At 37.0% G+C, this 20,535-nt stretch overlaps 1 protein-coding gene across 2 annotated transcripts in view; it reads right to left on the bottom strand.

Annotated features, from left to right (window-relative positions):
- Window positions 1-5,866: 5,866 nt before the first annotated feature.
- MAP3K21 (mitogen-activated protein kinase kinase kinase 21) overlaps window positions 5,867-20,535 on the bottom strand; it is a 64,036-nt gene continuing 49,367 nt past the window's right edge. The window contains exons 6-11 of one of the 2 annotated variants that reach the window (XM_084623500.1): window positions 20,354-20,476; window positions 15,611-15,727; window positions 14,902-15,052; window positions 13,793-13,887; window positions 10,409-11,197; window positions 5,867-9,243 (exon numbers count right to left, since the gene is read on the bottom strand). In XM_084623500.1, the coding sequence (XP_084479626.1) occupies window positions 8,819-9,243; window positions 10,409-11,197; window positions 13,793-13,887; window positions 14,902-15,052; window positions 15,611-15,727; window positions 20,354-20,476 (1,700 nt within the window). In that variant the 3' untranslated portion in view covers window positions 5,867-8,818. The remainder of the gene's footprint in view (window positions 9,244-10,408; window positions 11,198-13,792; window positions 13,888-14,901; window positions 15,053-15,610; window positions 15,728-20,353; window positions 20,477-20,535) is intronic. The other variant, XM_084623501.1, reaches the window with a different exon arrangement.

The following is a 20,535-nucleotide window of genomic DNA, read 5'->3' as shown; positions in this document are numbered from 1 at the left end:
CCCCCCCCAGCCCTAACTGAAAGCTTCTACATTGGAGTTTGAAATGCAGATCTAAATTTTACAGTTTAGGTCCATCTTTAGAATTTAAGAGGAATTATACAAATTAAATCTATTATGCTAGTAAGAAATTGTTAAACATTTGCAATCAGAGTTTAATACAAGAATTCCCTATCTGGATCAACATTTGACTTGCTTGGAAGAGAGAGAGAGAGAGAGAAACATTTTGGCATTGATAGTGTAACCAATACTACCAAAACCTACGTTTATTAATAAAACTACTACTTAGCACCTACAGTAACTTTCATCCCCAGATCTCAAAGTTCTTAACAGTGATGGGTGAAACAATTATTCATGTCTTACAGATAAGGGAACCAAGGCACAGAAAAGTAACTTGCCAAGAATCAATGGCAGAACAGGGAGTAAAACTTAAGTCACCTGATCACCATTTGGCATGGTGCATAGTTAATACTTCACTTCTGAAATCATTGCATTAAACAAGGCAGAAACACAAATGGTCAAGCTACTTTAGAAGTTCCTATTCACTGCCACGTTTTCACTGTATTCAATTAAACTTGTCAATGAGGGAAAAGATGGAAGATCTCTATCTGATCAAAGGCAACATTTTCAAAAGCATCTAAGTCCCATAACGTCTCAGTGGGATATAGGAGACTCCTAAATCACTTACACACTTTTAAACCTCCCCCCCCCCCCAAAAAAAGAGATAACTAAAGTGATGTCATTGAATCAATACAATTTCACAACATTGTGTTTAAAACCTCTTCTGAAGGGGCACTGTTCATTATTGTTGACTATAGCCTGGAAGTGGAGCAATGACTTTGTTTGATAGATAGAGAACAGATTTAAGGCCTTAATTCTTAATTAAAAACTAATTGGGACATACACAGTGTAGCAGTTGGTTTATTTATGAACCTCCCTGGCTGAGTTAAAGGATATAAAACATAAAAAGTAACTTGGGAACAATCTGGTAGCATATGCAGAACAGGCAGTAGCAAGTCAGCAGCAGCCTTCACCCTCTAGCAAATAAGGGAATGAGTCTCTTAAGCCCATGAAAGTGAAGCGGTGCAAGACTGTGAAGGACATCTCGCGAAGGAGAGAAGACAAGAGTGCCACTGATTGAGGGAGCCAGTCTCCTTTCTTGTTCCCAGCCTTGCGGTAGAAGCAGCATTCTCTCTAGGCCTACGCTCAGCTCACACATCAAACCCAGCAGGAAAACGAAGGGTAATTTTGGCATATATACAATTAAACTAGTCAAGGAGCCATTTTTAATGGTTGTTGCAACACCCTCTGTCTTGCTAACAGTTTCACTTTTTGAGCATTACCTAACAAATACTGCAGCGACTGACACTTGAAAATTTAGAGCCAAGCATACAGAAGCTTTCTAATAAGCTACATCTGGAAATAATCCGTTTAAATTACCCGTTGCCAAAACAGCTTTAAAGTCTCACCCTGTTTTTCCTGTGGATTCAGCTTCTTACTTAATGGAGGGGCTCAAGAAACATATCTGTAGGCTTGGCTATGTATCCCTGAGATGACCAGGGCAGACAAAGGTTACTTACTTGTTATCTTGGAGGATCCAAGAAGGTAAAGGCCCCTTTGGCAATAGGCTGTCAGTACAAGGTAGGATCTCATTTTCATCCCATTTGCCTTAGAATGAGCTATTAACCCTAAAGATCCTGGACCACTCTCTGACTCAGGTCACAGAAGAACATCTTTACATGGAGAATCATGCCACAAAAAGGCTAATAATCTTCACACATTGAGCTTCACTTTGGCCTTTGAGATGTCAGTGAAGAGCTGTCAGGTCACATAATGCTAGTTCAATATATTTCCAGTAGCTTCTGCAAGTCCATTTTCTTCATTCTAAAAAGCTTTGAGGCCTGTTTCCAGCTGCTTTTACAAGGAGGAGCTACAAACCTCGCTGTTTTTATTAATGACTGCTGAAACTAAGGGAAGAGAAAACAGAAGCCACCATCCCTGACTGGACCCATCAAAGTGGAGCTGTGGGCTACCAACAGGAGTGTGTAAGGGATCAGGGGTATGTCCAACAGAGCAGAAAGGTAGGTGCCTGTGGAGTGTGGGCAGGAGAGTAGGTAACTACATTACAGGGGAGTACGCACAGGGGGTGAGAAGAAAGGGCTCAGGAGGCAACACAGAATATATGAAAGAGGGGAACAGATGGGATTGGAAGATGAAACAAAAAACAAAGACAACATGATTTATTTAATAAAAGGATCATACACTTTAATCTACTTGCATTTCAAAGCACGGTAAATAAGAGTGCACTATGGAACTTTCAGTTCCAGCAGGGTCCACATAGATACTTGCTAGCGCACGGTAGACTTCCACCCCAGATTGCTGTGAATTAATTGTTCGTGTAGACAAGCCCTTAAATATAAAAAGGGAATTTAACTTTGCAAATATTTTTAATTTAACATGAATCATTACATTGGGAAATGCTAGACTCATGCCACACATCAACCGCTGGAGATACAGCTCTAATAAAGCTATGCTTATGCACATGATTTGGGATTGCCCTTTCATTCCCTCCTTTTGGGATGATGGGAATGAATCTTAGAAATTAACCTTGAAAGGGATGCCACTATTTTGATCATGGGGAAGAAAGAATTTTACATCATATAATGAAATAATGAAGACTGCAGTGACAAGGTGGGTGAGGTGATGTCTTTTATTGGACCAACTTCTGTTGGTGATACAAGATTTCTGTGTAAGATCGAAAGCTTGTCTCTTTCACCAACAGGTCCAATAAAAGGTATCACCTCACCCACCTTGTCTCTCTAATATCCTGCGACCAATTCAGAGCTGGAAAAAAAATTATTATATGGAAGAGTAATTCCATGCTAGGTATAAATTTCTGGATCTCTTTCCTCCAGCCAGGCAGAATGGAAACACCTCTTTCATTTGAAACAAATTGGACCATTATGATTATATCTACAAGCCACTCCTACAACTATAAATGCAAGTACAGGACATGGAATTTCTAATGCTATTGGCATTATTGAGATTGAGTCCAATTTGGGAGCTAGTCTGTGTTTAACTTTTGTTTAATTATCAACTGAACATATTTGTCAGACACTAGCAAAAACAATGCCCCTTGCCAAAACTAGAATTTAAGTGAAACAAATTTGGTAACCTTAGGGACACCAATCTGAACAAACATCAGAAAATGCAAACGTTAGGGTACTTGCAGTCACATTAGCCCTCCACACTATACACACTATGGTAATCTGATTAGTAATTAGAGCTGTCAATTAATCACAGTTCACACACGCAATTAACTCAAAAAATTAATCGTGATTAATCGCAGTTTTAATCCCACTGTTAAATAGAATACCAATTGAAATTTATTAAATATTTTGGATGTTTTTCTACATTTTCATATATATATTGTATTCTGTGTTGTAATGGAAATCAAAGTGTATATTATTTTTATTACAAATATTTGCACTGTAAAAATAACAAAAGAAATAGTATTTTTCAATTCACTTCATACAAGTACTGTAGTGCAATCTCTTTGTTGTGAAAGTGCAACTTACAAATGTAGGGATTTTTTTGGTTACTTAACTGCACTCAAAACCCAAAAGAATGTAAAACTTCAGAAACTATAAGTCCACTCAGTCCTACTTCTTGTTCAGCCAATAGCTAAGACAAACAAGTTTGTTTACATTTGCAGGAGATAATGCTGCCTTCATCTTATTTACAACGTCACCAGAAAGTCAGAACAGGCATTTGAATGGCACTTTTGTAGCCAGCATTGCAAGATATTTACGTGCCAGATATGCTAAACGTTCATATGCCCCTTCATGCTTCAGCCACCATTTCAGAGGACACACTTCCATGCTGACGACTCTTGTTAAAAAAAATGTGTTAATTAAATTTGTGACTGAATTCCTTGGGGGGGAATTGTATGTGCCCTACTCTGTTTTACCCACATTCTGCCATATATTTCATGTTATAGCAGTCTCGGATGATGATCCAGCACGTTGTTCATTTTAAGAACACTTTCACTACAGATTTGACAAAACTCAAAGAAGGTACCAATGTGAGATTTCTAAAGGTATCTACAGCACTCGACCCAAGGTTTAAGAATCTGAAGTACCTTCTAAAATCTGAGAGGGACAGGGTGAGAAGCATGCTTTCAGAAGTCTTAAAAGAGCAACACTCCGATGCAAAAACTACAGAACCCAAACCACCAAAAAAAGAAAATCAACCTTCTGCTTGTGGCATCTGACTCAGATAATGAAAATGAACATGCGTTGGTCTGCACTGCTTTGGATTGTTATCAAGTAGAACCAGTCATCAGCATGGACACATGTCCCCTGGAATGGTGGTTGAAGCATGAAGGGCCATATGAATCTTTAGCGCATTTGACACGTAAATATCTTGTGACGCCGGCTACAACAGTGCCATGAGAATGCCTGTTCTCACTTTCAGGTGACATTGTAAACAAGAAGCAGGCAGCATTATCTCCTGCAAATGTAAACAAAATTTGTTTGTCTGAGCAATTGGCTGAACAAGAAGTAGGACTGAGTGAACTTGTAGGCTCTAAAATGTTACATGGTTTTATTTTTGAATGCAGTTTTTTTTTTAAACACACAATTCTACACTTGTAAGTTCAACTTTCATGATAAAGAGATTGCACTGCAGTACTTGTATTAGGTGAATTGTAAATTATTATTTCTTTGTAAAAAAACTAATGCAAATACTTGTAAACAAAAATATAAAGTGAGCACTGTAGACTTTGTATTCTGTATTGTAATTGAAATCAATTTATTTGAAAATGTAGAAAATATCCAAAAATATTTAAATAAATGATATTCTATTATTGTTCAATTGTACAATTAATTTTTTCAAACGCTCGACAGCCCTACCAGTAATTACAATATGCAAAATGGCTCAGTTACTGTGAGAATCTCAATCTTTTGCAGTTCCCGAAAAGTGCTTAAATACATAAATTTTAAAGGACTACTAAAATAAGATTATCCTTTTTTAAAAGAAGACCGAAAGGGACTACTAATGCCTATTAATATCTAAATGATCCCAACTTGGGACTGAATCCTGCCACTCATTACCCACATAAATATATTACTTGAGTGCTTCATTGAATTATTACTCACCTGAGGAAAGATTTTCAGAACTGGGTGCACTGCTTTGAAGTTCACACCATCGTTAGAGTTGAATGTGATGGAAGAGGTAACATTACATTTTCCTGCTGCTATTGTATATGTGGAGACACTTTCTTTTGGAAGGATTAACAAGGCAGAAGCAAATCTGAGAAAAACTGGAAGAAACCCAAAAAAAGGATGAATACAAAAATATAAGGAGCCAAGTCCTGGCCCACTTGAAGTCACTGAGAATTTTGCTACTGACTTCAATAGGGAGAGGATTTCACCCAAGGCTTATATTCTTGTTCCAAAGAAAGTCAATTCTGCCATTGATTCACTAGGTGAATCTTCCAGTGCCTGAACTATCCTTAGAAAAACAAGATATCTATTCACCATTGTAATGCACTGGGTTCTCCAGAGGAGAAGTGTTATGTTTACCTGGATGAAAGAAAGTGCAGGCTGCTACTATTAATATCTTAATCTGCATTTCAAGATTGCAAAAACCTACAGGACTTCTCAGATTAACATTAATCACTTACATTTAGTTCAATGACAACTACATGTTCCCACATTCTGAAGGACTAAGAACAGGCTGTTCATAGCTGCTGGTTAGTCCCTGAAATTTGTACAAGGGAGTTTAATATATATAAAAACGCTTTAAAACCTGCCCTAATTTCAAGAAGGCCAAGGCCAATATTCAATACACTAGCTACAAAAGTTTATTTTAAAATAAAAACATTTCAGTCATAAGGCTTTGTAAAACAGCATGTCAAGTAGTTACCTTAATCTCTGCAGTGTAAGCACCTTGAAATTGTATGCTAACATGATCAGTATAAATTTACCACTTATATGGTCAGACTATTCACATACATGACAATAAATACATTCTTTACCAGCTATACCCAATACAGAAGTAAAATCATTATAAATATACACCAGATTCCCTTACTTGTACAAAGGTAACTCTGGTAACATGTGAAATAGAAATTGTGAAACTATGGATTTAATCATCTTTATTTTTAATCTTTACATTTTAGTGAAGACTGGCCTATAATTTTAAACTACAGAAAAGAAGTTAAAAAATTAATTCTAAAACACTATATACTATAGCTAAAAGACTGCATCAGTAAAACCAGCTTGTCGGATGTAGATGGCTTACATTCTTTTTCTTGGGGTGCAACCTCTGAGTACATAGCTCTTAAAATTGTTACCATGTACTAATTGGGCCATACTATGCCATTCACTTTTAAGCAGAATCCCCCATTAAAATCAATGGGGAATTTTGCTTAAAAACAGATCACCATATGGACCACTGGCAAGAGAAAACAATACAGCCCACAGTGGGGTATTTTTATGCTGGCTGTTGACTACAAAATCTATGGTGCATAATTCAACATTTATAATGAAGTAAAACAAAGTAGAATGAACAAACGTTTACAAGACAAAATACTAAAGCACCTGAGATTTTCCTTTAGAAAGCCTAGTAGAGGTACTTTCCCCAGGAGGATAGTTGTATAATATAATCAATTCAATTTCTCTCAATATTATAAAGGCATGATCCCTCCTGAAACAGTCTAAGTAGACACAATGTTTCACAACTGTAACTTTCATCTTCAAAATTAAATACACTACCAAACTATATTTAAGATTTGAGCCATATTTTCCACAGAGCACTACATGTATAATTAATTGTGTACACTTTCTACATGAGAACCAATCATTACATTTTAAATTAAAAACTAAACTTCATCTACTGAAGTGTACTTGTACAAGTTTAAAGAATACAAGTTAAAGAACATTGTATGCTATTTGAAATTTGTGGTACCTAAGTTTTGAAGTGTGCAGTATTCATACTTACAACAAACTTAATACCAATTATACAGGTTACTGAAAACAAACAGGATAGGACAAAAATGCAATAATTTAATCATAACCTGTTATACAGTCACTCAGTTTACAGCCAACCAGCGGTTAGTGTATCTTAACATTTTTTGTAGAAATAATACTTTAAGTGTTCTTTCATTTCCACTCTTGATATTGTGAGCTTGTTCTCAGGGAAGCTATGTCCATCTGTCCACTTCTCTGCAAGGTTAAAACTGCATGATTGACATTCTCCAATTCTTCTCTCCCATTTTCAATAGAACCAATGTAGTGCACTATAGAATAAAAAACTGCTTTTTAATTCCTTTGCTTTGATGCTAGGTGCTCATGAATTCTGTTTAACAATGGACAATCTGAACTCCCAGACATAAGGGTAAAGGAGACAAAGAATATAAACAAAGGCCTTAAAACAGGAAAATGTCCTGATGGGAAATGAAAACTTTTTTCTTAACTATGTAATTTTATTTCTGCAACATATCTAAGTCTAAAAATGATAAAGAGAATTTCTAGTTAAGACGTCAAAATTCAAGAAATGCCTCTTAATTCTAATGTTTCTCTTCTTCAGCACTTCCAACAATTACTGGTAAAGCAGCGTTTAAATTAGTCATCACTAATTTAGTGATTTGGGAAAATGAAGTTGCTACATGATCAAGTTTAAGTACACTTTCCCCCACAACTCTATAGTTATGAATTTGTTGGACATTTACTGACTGAATAAGAAACCAAGTGTATCAGATTATTTCCTTTTCATACCACACCTTGGCAGGAAAAGAAAGGCTCCCATTGCCAATATAAGGAAGAAAAGGCAGGTTTGACTTTTAAATAGACTTTGTAACAGTTTGCAATTGTGCTAGAAACTTAAACTTGGTTAACTGCACTAAAAAAATCCTCTTTCCAACACAGAAGGTACAGTAACCTAGCGAACTCAGTTTTAATTAAAAATAATCATCAAGAAGAATACTCTTCTCAGTGCAAATATACTGTAATGTTCAAAAAAAGTCAGAGCACAACTATTCAAGTTCCAGTGTATCTTTACCTAATGGAATGTTGCTTCACTCACAAAAAACAAAGAACGTCAAATAGCTTTAACCAAATTCCAGTCACTCAAATTTAAATTTAGTTTTAATTTAAATTATAGCACAACTTTCTAGGTAAACTAATTCTATGATTGACAATCTACTGTATTTCAAAATAGTCGGGGACAAAACTATGCAAATTCATTTGATGGTGATAAATTACTTCCATAATGTAGTCAATGCCAAAGGAAAACCAACTATTTGGGGCAGAGTGGGTAGAACACTTCCATACAGGCATCTTAAACAAAAAAATAAAATAAAAATCCTTAACTCCACAGTTCATAAGGGGCTGTTCCTGAAAAATGTATGTGCAGAGAACTGCCCATGACTTGAATGCAAATGCTCTGCATGCCACTTAGCCCTTCAATGTGTGAGAGAAAACAAAACGTACACCAAAAAGCAAGAGCTCTAGCAGAGAAAAGGTGAGATTTTGTGGGAGGTAAGGGGACAAGTTAATTTAGCAATTCAACTGTGCTTAGAGATGTCCAGAATACTGTTTTCCAGCATTGTGCTTTTAGTTACTAGATGGGATTCCAGTGAAAATTCAAGATAGGCATCTTGTTATACATTGTACAAAATTAGCTGCCTGTTACAAAAAATTTGGTAGTATTGGCCACAGTATTTTAGAAAACAGTAGCATGAAATATTAGATGTACAAAATAATTTTAATTTTTTTCTTCTCCTTAAAAAAGGCAATACTTTAAAAATGCTAGGCACTTAAGACAAAAATTCTCTCTCTAGTTCATATATAGACGGCCGACAAGTTTTGTTCTTCATTCTGCACAAAGGCACTGTGCAGTCTCTGTTTTGACCTTCCACATCAATATCAAGTAATGAAGGCATGTGGGATTTAGTTCTCTCCTCAGTATCTGGTACGAAGTTAACATTGGGATCTACATAACTCTCTACATCGTCCACTTCTGCATAGTCTGGCTTTATACTTTGTGGAAGAACTTGCCATGGATCTATTCTGCTTCTTAGAGAAGAAGGTCGAGGCCTTGATATAATATTGACAGCTCTTTGCTTTTCAGGTGACAGCTCACGGTGCATGCTTCTTTGCTGAACAGATGTAGACCGCAGAATCCCAGAAACTGGAAGAACTGGCAACACAGAGATTCCGTTAGGTGAAGAGATTCCATTAGCTAGATGGAGGAGAAGACAAGACAATATTAGATGATCACTTCTACTTTTGACATCTGGAAAAGCACATACCACCGACAGCAACTTTAGTGGTACTACCTGAACTACTGCTTCACCAAGAAAGTTACACAGGCTGGCAGGAATTAGTGATGCCCTGCAAACGCATGGCAGCATCAGAATAATGGTCTGACACAGTCACTCAACACACCAAGAATTTCTCTGAACCATATTGTTTCTGTGTTAGAGAATGAGGGAGCCTACTTCTCATCAGTCAGAGCGTCAGCAGAATTCAATCAGCTCAATAGCAGGATGAAATAAAACTGAGAAGTTTGTCAAGTTTTGCCAAGTCATTTTAAGACACACACGCAAGTTGGAAACCCTCAGTTATTAAGGGGAAAAACAAATTAATTTAAGGAATTTAAACTCAAAATCACATTGCAGAGCAATATTGTGTTGCAAAAGATGCTCTTCGCATTACAAAGGACAATGCTAGTATTAATAGTGAGTACAAAACTCAACATTTCTACTGGATACCAGTAGGTTAGAGGATAAGTGTTTTCAGTTTGGATATGTCTTAACTATAGCTTGTTAAATGTTCAATGTGTGGTCAGACTCCTGTGCCAGTCAGGGAAGTAAAACTTATTCAACCTGTTTTCCTATGAGTTAATAAATGAACATCAGTAAAATGACACTAATGAATTAGTCTCTGTTGACCAACTGCCAAGCTACACTAAGCAACAGGTTGAAAGAAATGCTGAAATTGTTAAAGCACTGATGTTGCAACCTTCATAGAAATACCCACATTTCCCATTATACTTGGCAATTCAGCTTTGCTTTAAGAACTACAATATAATAAAACCACCTGAATGGAATCCTCAGCATCAATTTTGGTGATTCCACTAGCAACACTGGTTTTGGTACATCCTACCTGGCAGCAGGTCCCCACAGACTTCTACTAAATTCTTAGGTGAAGCTATTTTGCTGTCATTAGTGGAATTTATATTGTACTTCAAATGAAAGCCCTGTCCTCCCCACACACTGTAGTAAGATACTATTTCTGATCACTACTTATTGACAGTATATTCAGTAAGTTATAATTCCATTACATTTTCCGTTTGGTTTATGCACTATAGATAAAGCATCTCTCTGATATTCTATGTTACCCACATGTACTCTGGAAAGTATTTCCGTCTGACATGGTTCGCCTGTGACCCGATCGTCTCAATTTTGATGAAGAGTCATTTGGCACTTTTTCAGATTCTTGTTTCAGAGGAAGAATAGGAGACTGATTCTTTAACATCACAGGATCAGTGTCAAGCACCTGCTTTACCCTTTGTTCCCCCCTCTTAGTTGCCGAAGTTTCTGATGAAAAGGCCTCAATGGGAATGCCTGTGTCACAATCACTGGGAGTGATGCTTACAAAAGCATCTTCACCATCAGACTGAAGCAAGCATTTGGTGGAAAGGGAAGGCATAGAGAGAAGATTCACAGTATTTGCTGATGGACTTAGGGATGGAATATGGGTTTCTTCTTTTTTGGACTGCAATCTTGTAGGACTTGCACTCCTGCGAAACTTTGAAGCACGCTGAAATATTCCCTCCCGCTTCTTCTTCTCCTCCTTTGGCAACAGTTCATCTGGAACCTGTGATTTGTTTAGCTCTCTAATATCCAAGCCCAAAGCTACAGATGCAAGGAGAACAGCACATCCATACAATATAGAGTCAGTTTTCTTTTTCTGCAGTGTTCTATTGAGACTGTTTGTAGGAGTCATTTGTGGCGTACTATTTGAAGAACTAGCAGAGGTTACTTCTTCAAAGCTTTCATGTTCTTTAGTGTTTTCTCCCTGATCATCCTTCCAAAGAGGTAGATCAATATAAGCCTGATTTGGCAACTTCATTTGCTTTGGTCTTTTTGCATCCAAACCTTCAGGGAAAAGTCTCTGCTCTGTACAAACATCTATAATGTAAAAATATTGGAAGGTACTTAAATATTGCAAAATAAGACACTTTTTTCTGGCAAACTTTGTACATGTACCTTAGGATTCCTCATTATTAAATATATACAGACAGACAGACAAACAGACAGATGTTCTGTGTCCCCCATATACACACTTTTTGGAGGCTCAGAGGAACACACAGGGATAACTGTTAAGTCAGATTCAAAAATTTCCTCAAATCAAAATCTTTCCATATTCTTTGTGACAAATATCAAAGAAATCTCTAGTAGTCAAAACAATAAAAGCAGTTTTTCAACAAATAGACTATTTTCAAAATATAAATCCCATGATAGTTATAAAACTCGCTACATACTGTTAGTTAAATTTGAAAAAAATCTAAAAAAATTGACTTACTTGTGAAAGTCTAAACACCAAACTGTCTCTGTATCTCTACTCAGCACACAGCAAATACTGGGTGGACTATGAATACTTTTTTATAAATACTTTTTTACAGACTATAAATACAAATATTTTTGCTACTTCCATTTTCCTTTTGTGTTGAAGAACTTAAATTGCAGCATATTTATGTGAATAGATTATTGTGAGTAGTATACATGACTTTTATACACACACAATCTATATCTGTGTACAGTGTGTGAAGGCTGTGGTGTATGACCTGTTCAGTTGGCTCTGAATCAAAACTTGTAAGAAGTCAATGGGAGTATTTCCATTGAGTTCAGTGGGCTACTAGGTCCACTATGAATAAGTTTGATATTTCCAGTATGTATGATGAAAATGAACATGGAAGTTTTAGTTCTTTGGCTCACAGTGGAATAACAAATGAAGGCAAGTGATGGCTGCAGAATGTGTACTGGACTCTTTAGAAGGCAAGCATGTAAAATAAGAGACTGGGTCTTTTCTATATGTGGTGGTAACTGTAGGGGATGAGTCACAGTTCAAGTGCATGAACTGTTATTCTGTACAGTAGGGTAGGCTGACAGACAGTTGACAGTAAACACTGACCATTCAAATTAGTGTTTCAATCTCAACTACTGAATGTCCTGTCTTAGATAGTCCAGCTTAATTGTAATGTTTTGCAGCTGAGTTCCATCCCCTCTCTTCCCTACTCTGCTCCCAACAACTTTGACGTTTTGCCTGAATGGCTTACATTTTTCTAAAAAGTTCAGAATAAATTAAAAGAAAGGGATTTTTTGCTTGTTTTTAAGGGGAGCCTTGGAAGTACATCAGTCCTCAATTTCATCTTATTTAAAAAAAAAATCTTTGAAAAAAGATGATGATGATGATGATAATAAATATGGTTCTTGGGCTTTTTAAAATACCAAGAAAATTGTTTTGATTTAAATATTTCTTTGCAAAGTTAGCAAACTCCATTCCAACATTATACCAGTGCATGAGAAACAGAAAATGCAGCGAAGTTATTTTCATTGTTCAAACGGAGTGCAAATTCTAAAAATAGAAACAAAACACATAAATCTAACTTCCCTTTTATTAATGATCAAATTTACTAGATTTCATAAAAATATTTTCAAGATTCCTTCTGTGTTGCTGATATTTTTAACCTGAAGTGCCTTAGTTAGTAAAAACAAAAACCTTCAAATTAAAACTGGAAGTTTGCTGAGAAGTCTATATGCTCCTGGTCATAATAGATCATGAACTGTGCATGTGGACCAGATACAGATCAGGCTGTGCCTGCAAAGCTTGGGCATTCTCTATGCAACGCCTGTAGACCATGCAAGCTTCTAATCAATAAATCAGGAGGCATAAGGATTGCAGCACCTAAAGTTTTTCTGTGTTTTTATGCACTTGAGAGATCTGTAGCTGAAGCATACTTCCAAGCTCTGCAAAACACTGAACAGAGGTTATATTATTATTGTGGAGAAATTTGAGTAGCAAGAGGGACTCTGGAAAGAGAAGTCTAGGTCTATGCAATAATTTTATTAAGGCTCAATGAGTAAAATATGTCTTTTCAATAAATGTTTTGAGATGTGAGTGAAGAATGGCCAAAGATTTCTCCAAAAAAAAAAAAAAAAAGGGAAAAAAATTGTATATTTTTAAGTTCCATAATTTTAAGATTCCTGGCCTGATTACAAGCTTTCTAAAAATACATTTCTTCTGGTCCAAGACTAAGCATATAAATTTCAAAATGAAAGGGAGATTTATTGCTGATATTGGATGGAAGCATTTCAAAACTGGTCCAAGTATGGAATCTGTGTCACAACCCTAACTAAGGAGCTTTCACTAAAACTCAATTCTATAGTTCTATGCAACTAAAACATCAGGACTGGTAAATGAAAGACAATTGGTGGTACGAGAAATGGTAATACTATGGAACTTTATGGATTTCTCAATACAAACCAAGAACTACACTTACAGGGCAAGCGGTCAATACAGACAATGATTACTGATAAAAAAAATTAAGTCTTTGCAGAATTAGCATCTAAATATGTGCCTTAAATTTATATACAGGAATACAGGTTTCAGAATAGTTTTCAATGGACTGTTTATATGCTTAAAGTATAGCATGTGTGTAGGAAGTGGTGCCTTAATTCATATAATTTTATGGGAATTTCCATAAATTGATAAACAGCTCTTACCTTGGTCCACAAACAGGGAGGCTAATGGAACACCTTTCTGACTTTTCATTAAAATGGTTGACCAAGGATTGTTGCCATCTGAGAGAGGTCTTATTCTGAAATCAGAATGATTCTTTAGACACTGTACAAAACAGCATGTTTCTATAACTTTTTAAATGGGAACTAATATAGGTTTAAAAAGAAAAAGAATGAATAACCAGAAGCTATCTATTCTATAAAATTTCTTTTCTTGTGCACGTTTAAACATGTACCGTACAAAGTGCTACAACAGTAAAAGCTACAGTGGCTAAGAAGTTTGTGTATAGTACAAGATCTAAAAGTTGTTTGATGGGGGTTTATAAAATTCTTTAAAACACAAATTTTTGTAAAGGAGAACTGGGCAAGATCAAAGAGCAAGCACAAAAGAGGAAGCTGCATTTAACAGACACAGGATTTCATGTTGATATTGTATGTTTAACAATCATGGAAGTGCCCATTCCAATTGACTGACACTTCATAGACAAAGAAATATATCCTGGAAAGGAGATAAATAAGAAGGATCTTGAGTGATTTATTAAAAAAAAAAATAAAAAAAAGATATGAAGAGTACCAGTGAAAATTCAGACAGCTGATTTCAACACTTTACAACAAAATGACACAACACTCTAAAAATGTATTGCCTTTCAAAGCAGTAAAAAGGAAAGACTTCCTCCTTTACCCAGAATCTAGACAGTCTGGAATTCACTGCTGCAACAGGAACAGGCACAGTGCCCTTGACTGCCTCTTCGTTTCCTCACTATTTCAGAATCCCAGTAGAGCCTGACTCCAAAGGAGTGGGGTCGGAGGGTGGGTCATTGAAGCCACATCAAAGAATCAACAAAACATCTCAAAGAATCAGGGACTGTAAGGTAAGTAACTGTTCTAGCATCTTTGAGTCTTTGACTGCATGAATCCCATTTACGACTACCAGAAAATTCCCAGATGAATAAAATGAGGGTCTGAGGAATTTCTAGCTACAAACTACCTAACTAAATAAGGGTTGCAGAACTGTGTTCCCAAATCTGGCTTCCAATCTAGTCATCACAATATCGGTCCTCATATTAAGCGAATATAAAATATAGCTGTCATACCTCTCCTTACAATCTGCATGGTCCTTTGTTTGAACTGAGCTTGGTCCCCATGTGCAACCTTTCTTTTTAAAGCTTTTCTTCACGTCTTCAAATTCTTCTTGGTGGCAAGCTGTGCTTCTTCCCCAGGTTCTGTTGCTTTCATCTGAGGTTACTAGAGACAGGTACAGTATTTAGTGCTCATCAGAAGGATTATTACAGCCACTGGAAGAATTTGGATTTTAGCAAAGCAGCCTTCTCCACTAACACTGCATCACAGTAGCAAAATCAAAAAGGTGCAACTTAAAAATGGAGATTATTTTTTCCCTCACTGATGCCAAAATACAAACTGCATTGATCAAAACGATAAGCAAGCAAGCAACAATTTGAAGACTGACAAGAAAGGTGAAAATGAAAGAAAGTAGCAAGAAAGATCTTATTTTTCATGCTTCTTAAAACTCAATACCTTACATTTAGGTAATTCATGTACGTGAGGCAAACTGAGCATTTACCAGTTAATATTTTGTTGAGAAGAACTTTTTTTGATGCAACGATATCAAATTCATTAGAATATCTCAGTTATGACCAATTACTGTGATTTTGTTTTTCATTAACCCAAAACAAATATTTTAAAATAGATATTTTCTGTTTAAGTGCTCAGTCTGTCACTTAATACAAGTTCAGCTACAGAGTTAATACAACCAGCACCCTTTACAATTTATTTGGATCTTGCCTTTTTTCATAACCCCACTTGAAAGTGCATATTCACTTGTGATATCTACATCTTGCTGGTACACATATACATTGTTTCTTCGGTCATTAGCTGTATTTGTGTCTGCTCTGGAAATCACTGAGGAAAAATTAAGAGAATGCAGTAGAGATCTTAGTAGTTTTACTTTATTTGCAAAAGAGGGACTGATTCCTCCTTATACTTTTATCTCTAGAACCAGAAACCCAGATCCAAAAGACATAAAATGCCTCCTGGGAACGCTAAGCAGTCACAGGAGGAGTAGAGAGTGATTGGCCCCACAGTTTGTGAATATGAATCAGTTAAATAAATTCTTGTGTCAGACCAGCCTCAGATTGACAAGTAGAAAAGTAAATTGACAACATGCTCACAACCAAGATGATAATATTGACATAAGACAACAACAACTTTTGCCATGATAGACTGTCTTTAACAAGGTAAAAGTTTAGATGGTTTATAATTCACCTATTTTTCACTCCTCCCCCATCTCTTACACCAATTTAACGTGCTCTGCAGCACAGATGCTTGTCTTTGCTAAGATATTACAACTGAGTTTTCAGGATTCTCTGGAGACTACTTACAACCTACTGGTATTTTTTTTAAATTAGTGTTCAGAAACAGCTGAATTCAAACTTATGACTAAATTTTCTTTATAGTTAGCTAGGATTTCTTTTTCATTTTAAAGAAATTTAGATTTGGAAGCTTGAAATATTTATGAACAAAAGAGGTGTGATCAAATAAGCAATTGTTAGCTACTCTTGCTCAAAGCACACACACTTGAATAAGTCTTCTCTAAATGAGGGAGCTCTGAAGTTTAATCAAGATTAAATAGCACTGGAGGAAGGTATTTTACATAGGTAGAAAGGGATTTACAGAGGGATGCGGAAATTAAGTTCAGCCAGATATATTCAAAAGATCTGAGAGCTTTGGCTAGAAGCTTGGGGATCCAAACTCAAAATTAGGAAGTATTCCATTTGAGGGAGACTCTTTGTTTAATACAGTAATTTTTATGGTCCTACAACGGGAAACATTTGCTCAGTTAGACCCATCAATTGAACTCCACGCAGGCATATGGGTCTGCACTGGTGGATCTCCTTGAAGGACAGAGGCCTATAACTGTGGGAGTTAGAATGTGTACAAATGCATATTATTTTCTGCCTTTTAAAAAAATTCTCGATTCTAGAGCTGGGTTAATACCTGAAATTTGTATTTCATTTCTATGTTGATTGAAGTACACTCAGAAAGTTAAACAGCACTCTTATTTTAAGATTTTGGTTTTATGAGACATACCATTAGAAATTTTTTTTGCCCTACCAAAAATATCGAAAAGATTAGCAGACTATATGAAAAATGGTATGCAGTAAGTGTAATTGGGACAGGTAATTGTGGTTTCACCCACAATTACAGAGCATATGAATTCCAAAAACATCTCATGTAATCCGTTTTGTTTCATTTTAGCGGTCAGGTGATAGAAGTCCTTTATAACTTGGGAAGGTCAACTTAAATTCATGATATACAGTTTGCCAGAGTGGGTATTAATCTGAAAGTGTTGTCGTGAAGTTGAGAACAGATTAAACCTAAACAGACATGACAGCACTTCAAATTTCACCTGCAAACAAGGTAGATTTAATAAAAACTAATTTCTCTTCAGGCTGTAGTAAAAAAGTGAATGTCAACCACATTTACTATAGCAATTTTGAAAAGACAAACCCCACAATTTTCTCTTGCTCCTTTTTTCAAGTCATCTTGAGACTAAGATAAAGAGACAGCTTATACTTAACTCCTTCCTGTCCCAACCAGGCATGGGGAATCAGAGTGCTCAGAGTCTATGGAAGTAGATCAGCTACACCCAACAAATGTTCATTCTGGTCATTCTAGTACAGACAGCCCTCCGGCTATAACTAGTGACTATGAAGAAGGGATAAATGATGAAAGGGCAGGCTTAAGATGATGATGATCACCCAGAGGGAAAGAGCATATTTCTACCCAAGATTAAAGGGAGCCCAGGCAGCTAGGTCCCAAGATCCAAAGGCAACCAGAGAAGACCTGATCCCCAGAAGGGAATAGCCAGGAAAGCGAGCCATATACTTCTGATTAAGCACCAGAGAAAAGACAGATCTTTCTCCTCAGAGGATCTGGTGGGGGTAAAAGAGAAGACTGTACCATTCAGAAGCAAAAGATGACCTAGATTCTAGACTACTTCGGCACTAGAAAATTGTCCTGGGTTCATTGCTGGGATGGACACTACATGACATGTTTGTCTCTTGGGAAATGACCCTGATTAAACAAACAGATTTTGCTTTACTGTTCATCCCATGCGGTGCTCCATTATGGCCATGGGCAGTTGGTCAGCCTGCTTTGTGCACAAGGCCAGACAATATTTTAATATATGAGTCATTTCTTGATTTTAATATCTTTTCTATCTCTAGATATTGTGTTCTCAAAAATCGATAGTGAGCATAACATCTTAAGTGTCTCATGGACCAGTTCCTCTGCCATTCATAATAGCTACCTCATACTGCTATTTATACAGACAACTTCCCTACAGCAATTCCCGGAGCTGCTTACAAAGAACAGCATTTAGGTATTTAATAAGTGTGTGATTTTCAAAAAAGAAAAAGGCACTTCTCTTCCCTAATCTGTTCTCTTCCTCCCTTCCCTGCTTCCCATGTATGTACTGTATAAGTAGGGGCATAGCGAGCAGATCGAGGGACGTGATCGTTCCCCTCTATTCGACATTGGTGAGGCCTCATCTGGAGTACTGTGTCCAGTTTTGGGCCCCACACTTCAAGAAGGATGTGGATAAATTGGAGAGAGTCCAGCGAAGGGCAACAAAAATGATTAGGGGACTGGAACACATGAGTTATGAGGAGAGGCTGAGGGAGCTGGGATTGTTTAGCCTGCAGAAGAGAAGAATGAGGGGGGATTTGATAGCTGCTTTCAACTACCTGAAAGGGGGTTCCAAAGAGGATGGCTCTAGACTGTTCTCAATGGTAGCAGATGACAGAACGAGGAGTAATGGTCTCAAGTTGCAGTGTGGGAGGTTTAGATTGGATATTAGGAAAAACTTTTTCACTAAGAGGGTGGTGAAACACTGGAATGCGTTACCTAGGGAGGTGGTAGAATCTCCTTCCTTAGAGGTTTTTAAGGTCAGGCTTGACAAAGCCCTGGCTGGGATGATTTAACTGGGAATTGGTCCTGCTTTGAGCAGGGGGTTGGACTAGATGACCTTCTGGGGTCCCTTCCAACCCTGATATTCTATGATTCTATGTGCTTGGTTCCCCTTCTTCCCCACCAATTGGTGTTTTTGTCCTTCTGAACATACTATGGCTACATTATTCCCTGCGTCTTTGGACATTATGCTCCTGTGCTTGGTTGGCAGCTCTGGTCCAAGGACAGCTGATTTCCTATCATTCTATTTGGCAGCCTCCCCCTCTCACATGATACCTTGCCATTTATCATTAGCCCTGGGTTTATGATCCTTCAGTACTTCATTCAAACCAGATTTTTTCAAGTACAACATCCTGAAACAATTCAACATTTTACTAAAATCCAGATAAGTTACAATTTGCTGCATTCCTTTCAGCTACTAATTTTGAAATACTCTCTAAAAACAGGTTTCAGAGTAACAGCCGCGTTAGTCTGTATTCGCAAAAAGAAAAGGAGTACTTGTGGCACCTTAGAGACTAACCAATTTATTTGAGCATAAGCTTTCGTGAGCTACAGCTCACTTCATCAGATGCATACCGTGGAAACTGCAGAAGACATTATATACACAGAGACCATGAAACAATACCTCCTCCCACCCCACTCTCCTGCTGGTAATAGTTTATCTAAAGTGATCACTCTCCTTACAATGTGTATGATAATCAAGTTGGGCCATTTCCAGCACAAATCCAGGTTTTCTCACCCTCCGCCCCACCATACACAAACTCACTCTCCTGCTGGTAATGAAGGTCGCTATCTTACAACAAAAAAAACTTCAAATCCAGACTCCAGCGAGAAACTGCTGAATTGGAATTCATTTGCAAATTGGATACTATTAATTTAGGCTTAAATAGAGACTGGGAGTGGCTAAGTCATTATGCAAAGTAGCCTATTTCCCCTTGTTTTTTCCTACCCCCCCCCCCACAGACATTCTGGTTAAACTTGGATTTATGCTGGAAATGGCCCACCTTGATTATCATACACATTGTAAGGAGAGTGGTCAGTTTGGATGAGCTATTACCAGCAGGAGAGTGAGTTTGTGGGGGGGGGGGGGCGGAGGTTGAGAAAACCTGGATTTGTGCTGGAAATGGCCCAACTTGATTATCATACACATTGTAAGGAGAGTGATCACTTTAGATAAGCTATTACCAGCACGAGAGTGGGGTAGGAGGAGGTATTGTTTCATGGTCTCTGTGTATACAATGTCTTCTGCAGTTTCCACAGTATGCATCCGATGAAGTGAACTGTAGCTCACGAAAGCTTATGCTCAAATAAATTGGTTAGGCTCTAAGGTGCCACAAGTACTCCTTTTCTCTAAAAACAGTTATTCTAACAAGATTTTCTCTTTACCAATTCATGCAGCTGCTTGTTCACAGAACATCTAGGGGCCCAATCAAATTCATTTTCTTTACATCCAAATGTAATATATTCCTTCCAATGTGTTATAGTGTACCTGTATAAAATGAGTGAGTGTGTTCATAATGGTTAAAAGAATAAATTGAAATGGTGATGAAAACTTACGCTGTATAGCTCGAAGACGAGGAATTATTGTGGGGCTATTTGGTGGACTAGAACGGTTACTGTTTAAGCTTCTTCGTTTATCCAAATTAGGGGAAGCTTGCACTGTTATTTTGTGCTGGAAATCTGTTGTGAAGAAAGCAACACTAGGTAAATTTCACTGTTCTAAATATAGAAAGTTTATA

The sequence above is a fragment of the Lepidochelys olivacea genome (assembly GCF_965140295.1).
Source record: "Lepidochelys olivacea isolate rLepOli2 genome assembly, chromosome: 3".
Classification (NCBI taxonomy): domain Eukaryota; kingdom Metazoa; phylum Chordata; order Testudines; family Cheloniidae; genus Lepidochelys; species Lepidochelys olivacea.
This window is presented reverse-complemented; position numbering and strand designations above follow the sequence as displayed.